This window comes from Sinocyclocheilus anshuiensis, unplaced genomic scaffold (genome assembly GCF_001515605.1).
Source record: "Sinocyclocheilus anshuiensis isolate Anshui unplaced genomic scaffold, SAMN03320099.WGS_v1.1 scaffold997, whole genome shotgun sequence".
Taxonomy (NCBI): domain Eukaryota; kingdom Metazoa; phylum Chordata; class Actinopteri; order Cypriniformes; family Cyprinidae; genus Sinocyclocheilus; species Sinocyclocheilus anshuiensis.
In genome coordinates, this window is record NW_015555715.1 from 3,297,690 (window position 1) to 3,304,880 (window position 7,191).

General features: G+C 38.8%; 1 protein-coding gene and 1 pseudogene across 1 annotated transcript in view; one reads left to right on the forward strand and one right to left on the reverse strand.

The window, feature by feature from the left end:
- LOC107672276 (synemin) overlaps positions 1-2,253 on the reverse strand; it is a 7,981-nt gene extending 5,728 nt beyond the window's left edge. The window contains exon 1 of the mRNA XM_016465408.1: positions 1,307-2,253. Within this exon, the coding sequence (XP_016320894.1) occupies positions 1,307-2,104 (798 nt within the window). The 5' untranslated portion in view covers positions 2,105-2,253. The remainder of the gene's footprint in view (positions 1-1,306) is intronic.
- A 219-nt stretch (positions 2,254-2,472) lies between these two features.
- Positions 2,473-5,435, forward strand: LOC107672179 (pyroglutamyl-peptidase 1-like; annotated as a pseudogene).
- Positions 5,436-7,191: the final 1,756 nt, after the last annotated feature.

Genomic DNA, 7,191 nt, shown 5'->3' on the forward strand with positions numbered 1-7,191 from the left:
AGAACCTGTCTGACAAAGTGAAGCATGCTTAAAGAGCAACACATCATGCCGCGATCTAAAGAGATTCAAGAACAGATGAGAAACTAAATAGTTGACATGTATCAGTCTGGAAAGGGTTATGAAGCCATTTCTAAATCTTTGAGACTTCAGCAAACCACAGTCAGAGCCATTATCCACAAATGGAGAAAACTTGGAACAGTGGTGAACCTTCCCAGGAGTGGCCAGCCTACCAAAATTACTCCAAGAGCGCAACGACGACTCATCCAGGAGGTCATAAAAGAACCCAGAACAACATCTAAAGAACTGCAGGCCTCACTTGCCTCAATTAAGGTCAGTGTTCATGATTCAACAATAAGAAAGAGGCTGGGCAAAAACGGCATCCATGGGAGAGCTCCAAGGCAAAAGCCACTGCTGACCAAAAAGAACACAAAGGCACGTCTCACAGTTGCCAAAAAAAATCTTGATTATCCCCAAAACTTTTGGGCAAATATTCTGCGGATTGATAAGACAAAAGTTGAACTTTTTGGAAGGTGTGTGTCCCGTTACATCTGGCGTAAAACCAACAACAGCATTTCATAAAAAGAACATCATACCAACAGTCAAACATGCTGGTGGTAGTGTGATGGTCTGGGGCTGCTTTGCAGCTTCAGGACCTGGACAACTTGCCATAATTGACGGAACCATGAATTCTGCACTCTAGCAAAAACTTTTTCACAGCACTGTATATATATATATATATATATATACTTACATGTGTGTTCAAAAATTCATAAAAATATTTTTTCAAAAACTAACAAACTTTAAAAAAAAATGCTCAGTCAGTAAGTCAGAAATGTTTTGAAAACGTTTATTTATATAACAACACTTTATATTATATTTTCAGCATATTTATAACAAAAATGTTTTCGAAAAATATATGAAATCTATATTTTAAAAATTTGTTTGATCATTTTTTACCTCTTAGGTAGGTCATTTTTCCATTTTAGGGGAGGGGGATACAGATATTTTATGTGATTAAAACGACATACTTTTTACGCTAGGTTAATTTCACCAAACATATCTAATAGGTATCAACAAAAACATGGGATTTGTGCCTCTAATGTTAAAAAAAAAGTCGTGGGGCACGACACCAATGTGTAAATTAGTACAATGTGCCATGCTGCTGCTGCTGCCACATGCGCTCAGTGGGTGTGGCGCTCTTTTCGGAGGAGCATTGTATGCTTACGCAATCCCCATTTTCTCCAAAGGATGCCAGTAAATGTGTTTTTTATTAATAGAGGACCTTGTGATTGGATTTGACACCCACCTGATACTTGCAGATTTCAGCTCCGAAATTTTCTTGCATGTTCATGAGCTGCTCCTCGAGGTTCAACTGCACTTGTGTTTGTTTCTCAATTTCGTCACGCAGCCTCTTGAACCGTGCAGCATAGTCCCTCTTTTCCCTCTGAATGTCCTCCAGCCTCGCTTGGTCTGCTTTGATAGACTCTTCGATTTCCTCTACCTTCAGGCGGTACATGTCCAAAGTCCCCTGCCAGCTTTCAGTGAAGTTGGCCGCATACTCCTGCACCTCTTCCATCGTAACTGCTGGAGGTGCCTGGTAGGTTTGAGTCACAACGCGCACAGTTCGGGAGTGCACCTGGTCCCTCAGGTGGGCGATTTCCTTTCTGTGGGCATCTTCCAAAAACTTATATTCGTTTTCGAGCTCAATGAGGCGATCTTCCAAAGCACTGTTGGTCTTAAGAGCATTATGGAGTTGCCTGTCGCAGGCTTTCAGCTCCGTGTCGATGTCTTTGCTCACCGAAGTCTCCTCTGAACGCATCGCTTGAAGCATCTGAAGTTCATTGCGCAGCTTCTGTCGCTCCATCTCTGCTCTGCATTTCTCGAAAGATAACCGCTCCACTAGTCTCCTCATTTCCCGTAGCTCGGACATGTGTTTGTTTTCCCATTCTCCAGACCTGTTTTTTCGGACTGAATTTATTTCGCTTACCAAGCTGGTATTTTCTTGTTCCAACTGTTTTGCGCGCATTAGGTACTGGCTGAGTCTTTGGTTGAGCTCCTGCAGTTGGAGCTTCTCGCTCTCAAACGGTTCCCGCATTCGAAACATTTTCCTTTGTAATTGTTTAAATGTAATAGCTTTGGTTTACGCTTAAATGTGTTAAGCATATCAGGTATTTCGTTGTCATCGGTGTTCGAAGCGCAGGGCGTAGGCAGAGTCGAACAAGTGCGGAGGATTTCAGCGGATCCCACGTCCCCTTAGCGAGTCCTCCTACGGTGACGGTTTAGCTTATGAATATTAATTACGCAACGCGACGCACGCCCAGTAGGGCTAAGTGATTTGCTGAAAAAAATATGCGCGAGACAGGTATAGGTTATGTGACTGGACGCTCCGGAAAGTTTGCTTAACAACGTCAGCACGCTATAATTAATATTCATAACGCTGTCCTTAGCCGTAGTAGGTTGTACAAACTCCGTCCCGTCCAGTGAGATGTTTGAAGGAGTGCGTCTTTATAGTTCTGTGGTGGGATATGAGATGGCTCTCCCATGTGGAAAAAAATGGACAATGCACTCCCTCTTGTACAGCCTCAGTTGCGCAAAGTGCCACTTTCGGTAATAGCCATATACAAGACATTTAAGACATATTACAGTTGTATGAATTGCACAGCAGCTTTACTTCCGTCTTCAGTTGTAAGAAAGGTGGTAAACCGTTGCGTTTTAATATAATAAAGTCGTCTCGATGGACATTAGTCGCGAAATTGTAGTTGTAACAGGTAGGTTCATGTGTTGGTTATTGCAATAGTTTCGCTGTGTAAATATAAAGAAAGTGTTGCCTAAATCGTAAACTCCTTTTCTTTAGGTATGTCACACGTGGTTTATGTATTTATTTTACTAGGCTTTGGTCCTTTCCGACAATATGGTGTGAATCCAAGTTGGGAGGCAGCTAAGGTACTAGCCATTTTTGATAAGCAGGTGTTGGTCATGTCTAGACCCTTCTAAATAACTTTAATGCTTATTGAATTCTGAAGTGTGTTTGGGCAATATGGCCAAATGAAAGGAGTAATCAACCCATTCGAATCACGTATTTTTTTTAACTTCTTATGTGAAGAAAACAAGAAGCACCACTTTTAATTACTTTAATTGTGCATTTGTCTTTTTAGTAGCTTACGTTTTAACAAAATGCTAATTTAAGGTGACCTGTTCCTTTAAGAATACTATGGACCACAAAACCAGTCATAAGGGTCAAATTTTTTTTACAATTGAGATTTATACATCATCTGAAAGCGGAATAAACAAGCTTTCCATTGATGTATGGTTTGTTAGGATAGGACAATATTTGACCGAGATACAACTATTTGAATATCTGGAATCTGAGGGTGCAAAAAAAATCAAAATACTGAGAAAATCGCCTTTAAAGTTATCCAAATGAAGTTCTTAGCCATGCATATTACTAATCAAAAAATAAGTTTTGATATATTTACGGTAGGAAATGTACAAAATACCTTCATGGAACACGATCTTTACTTAATATCCTAATGCTTTTTGGCATTAAAATCGATCATTTTTACCCATACAATGTTTTTTTTGGCTATTGCTAAAAATATACCCCAGCGACTTAAGACTGGTTTTGTGGTCCAGGGTCACATCTTAAACTGATACATGATATAAACCCAAATAAATGTGCTTACAATTTAATGTACTGTAAAATCATTATAACGTCTCATCAGTCAGATGGACCCATTATGGCCACACTTTTGTTATTCAAGCAGGGTTTGAAGATGGCAGGACTTGGATTGGGTTTAGAAGTCCATATTAAGGAGATTCCTGTCAAGTTATGCAAAATCCCAACAAGTCCTTGATATATGGCAGACGATGACTCCAAAGGTAACGTTAAACACGTAAACTAATATTTAAACACAGACCAGACTTCGTAACAGAGGAGGGATTACTAGATGCTTTGTTAAATGTTTTGAGATGACATGGCTTAAAACTAAAGGTATTCTTGTTACTTTTGATACAAAATAGTGATAAAGACATTTCCTTTTTGTGATGGGCAGGTTGTTATCCATTTGGGCATAGCTCCAGGAGCCAAATGCATCACACTGGAGCAAACAGGAAAGAACCACTGCTACAAAAACAGGGATGTAAGTGGTCTGTGCCCTGATCATCACTGCTGCATTGAGGAAGGACCAGAACGACTGGACTCCATCATAGACATGAGGTCCCTTAGCAAGCATTCATAAAAAAGTACAGGGCTTGATGTCATCTTCTCCAGGGATGCTGGGAGGTAATATGAAAAATATTATTTATCTATAAAAGATAATTGTGTTCATTTAAGGTCCTGTACAATTAATTCAACAAATGATTGAATTTTAATTTGTGAATATTGTCGTTAAGCTAACAAATGTTGAAATAGCATGCATACAGTATACTAAAGCAAGTTAACAACCTGCAGGTACCTGTGTGATTTTGTATACTATTATTCGCTGTACCATGGGCAGGGAAAGGCTGCGCTGATCCATGTGCCAGCCTCAGGCAGCCTGGCAAGCCCAGAGAAACTGGTACCCCAACTCCAGACCATCATCCAGGCTCTGTTACGCCAGCTGGACTGCCCTGAACACACAACCTCCGGGTATGTGGACAGCAAACAGGTAGAAAACACTGAAGAAAAAATTCTCCACAAAACATGATCCTAACACAGATTACATAGCAGAAATGCAATAAGTGACACTCAACACGGGCCTTCAGACTCATTTTTTTAATTCAAAATTTAAGAAAAAAAGAAAATACATGAAAATTCTTCAGATATACATTAAGCCAATGGCATGTAAAAAGTCTACGTCTCAACTGGAGGTGAGGAGAAAACTGAAAAACAGGAGGCCTTAGATACATAACTTACAAGAAGATGAGAGTACCAGCCAAGCTGTTTCACCATCAGTTTCTACCAATCAATGCAATGAGAGATTTTTATTTTTCCTCCCTTTTTTTCTTTTTTTTTTGTGAAAGGAAAATAAAAAGTGTTATTAAACTCTTTTCAGTACAGTAGATCAAGGCCCCTTTTGAAATTTGTCGGAATGCCAAGCAAAAACAACAGTGCCTGGGAAATGATGTCTGTGAAACCTCAAGCTCATTATTGCAATTAAAATGCATACATGCATCTTTTCTAAACCTGAGGTTTTGCATTATGAAGAAATATAATAAAATAATAATAGTTCTTATGATAGTTGAGGGGATTTTTTTTTTCAGTCAATCTACCTTCAGGTTTGCAGAGAACTTGCATTGGAACATAAGCTATTTCTACTGTAAACTCATCTCTTTTTATTTTAAATTCTAGTCATGTTCTCTCTCTGTGTCATGACTACCCGTAATCTACCGGACATCGCTGTCCTATTTGTGTCTGTGTATATGTGTGTTTCTGTAGATCTGTAACCTACTGGTAACTAAGTAACCTTGGCAGCATTCAATGAAAACGGACATTCACTTTGCAACAGGCCAATGCTTTTGTCCATATTCCTTACAGGAAGAAAAAAAGAAACAGAAATAAATAGTGATATCTATTATTTTCCCATTATAAACACATCAAAATCTTAATCACTACATCTACATGTGATACACTCCCACCCATATACATACGCAACAATACAAGCACAAGGGCTTTTATAGAATGGTTATTTTGATCATCTTGTACCACACAGAATAATATTCTTTTCTAACAATGTGCCTCTCAGCATCCCAACCAGGTCTCTTCCTACTAGTGCCCTCATTTCCAACCCCTGGAGTTCAAAAGATCCAAAATATTAAAGTCAAAGAACATTTTAAGTGCCATGAAACAGAACGACCAGGGGCTGTAAGACCGTGACTTTCTCTGAACCCACTTTGCATTTTAATCGTCTGACCCATCGCTTTTCAGCGGTTGTTTGGAGAAAGAAAGCAAGTATGTTGGTTAGATCCACCACCTACCCAATGCTATTGGCAAGACTATTTGTAGTCTCCGTAAAGCAGCATGTTGTCAGCAGCAGTAGAAAAGAGAGGCAAAACAACAGCCCTTTCTCTCTCTGGAGAATGATGTCGATGAATACGCTGACAACAATTGGCCCTTTATACATGGTCTGTATGCATCTGACCAAACAAATCAGCTGGAATGTTTTTCCAGGTAGGTTTATGAGAAGGGAAAAAATCCACTGGTTTGTTGTAAGAAAGTGTTATGAAATCCACATTATGCATTCAATCATTATGCCAAAAGGTATTAGAGCAGACTGCAGAAAAAGAGAAGGATGATTCCATTGTAATAGAAACAGTGGTATTTATGAACCAGGTGTAGTTATCAGTGTACATTAAAGTCACCTTCAATTATAGGCCATTGACAAAAGTAGGAGAACGACATTGTTGTGCAAAAGCAGTGTGTCTGAGAAGGGCATGCTGGGAAACAGGATGTCCAGTGCCATGATCTGTCGATGCTGCAGATGAATTCTTACTGAACAAGATCATGTAAGCTAATGGAATTGAATGGAAACAATATCATGAACAGTTTTTCTTGTTCTACATCCAATCCTCTATGCCTCAGCTGTACTTTATAATAATGATGTAATGTTAATTGCATGAATTATACTTCACGTGACACTTTTCTTTCTGCAACTGTTTTAAAAATTAAAGCCATTGTTTTTTCAAAAGATGACTGAAGATTACCATTGAAGTTTAACTCGCATAGCAAGTAACTCAATGTGAGGATAATTTATTTGCTAGCATATGCCCCCTTTACTTAAGATATGCTTTCCTAAACCTTTATGAACGGTTTAATCGATTAGATGGTGGATAAGAGGAGATCACTGAAGAAGAATATTAAATACAAAAGAAAACACTGATAGCAACTATGTTTATCTCTATGGTCCATCATGATGGAACCATCTGGTGAATTAGGTATTTAAATATGATTATTTAAAAAGTATTGCAGCATGATTAAAATCAGTGGTATTTTTGTGTTGCTGGGCATGTGATAAGGGATGCAAGAGACACACCATTAGGAATCCCATAGGCATGTTAGCTCACACCATGACTTCCTCTCTCCATTCCTGGAAGCTTGTGCTCTGTGGTGCTTAAAGATTTTTTTTTTTTTAATCAGAGACAAAACAGACAGAAGATGATAATGTGTATAATAATGATGTAATGTTAATTGCATGAATTATACTTCACGTGACA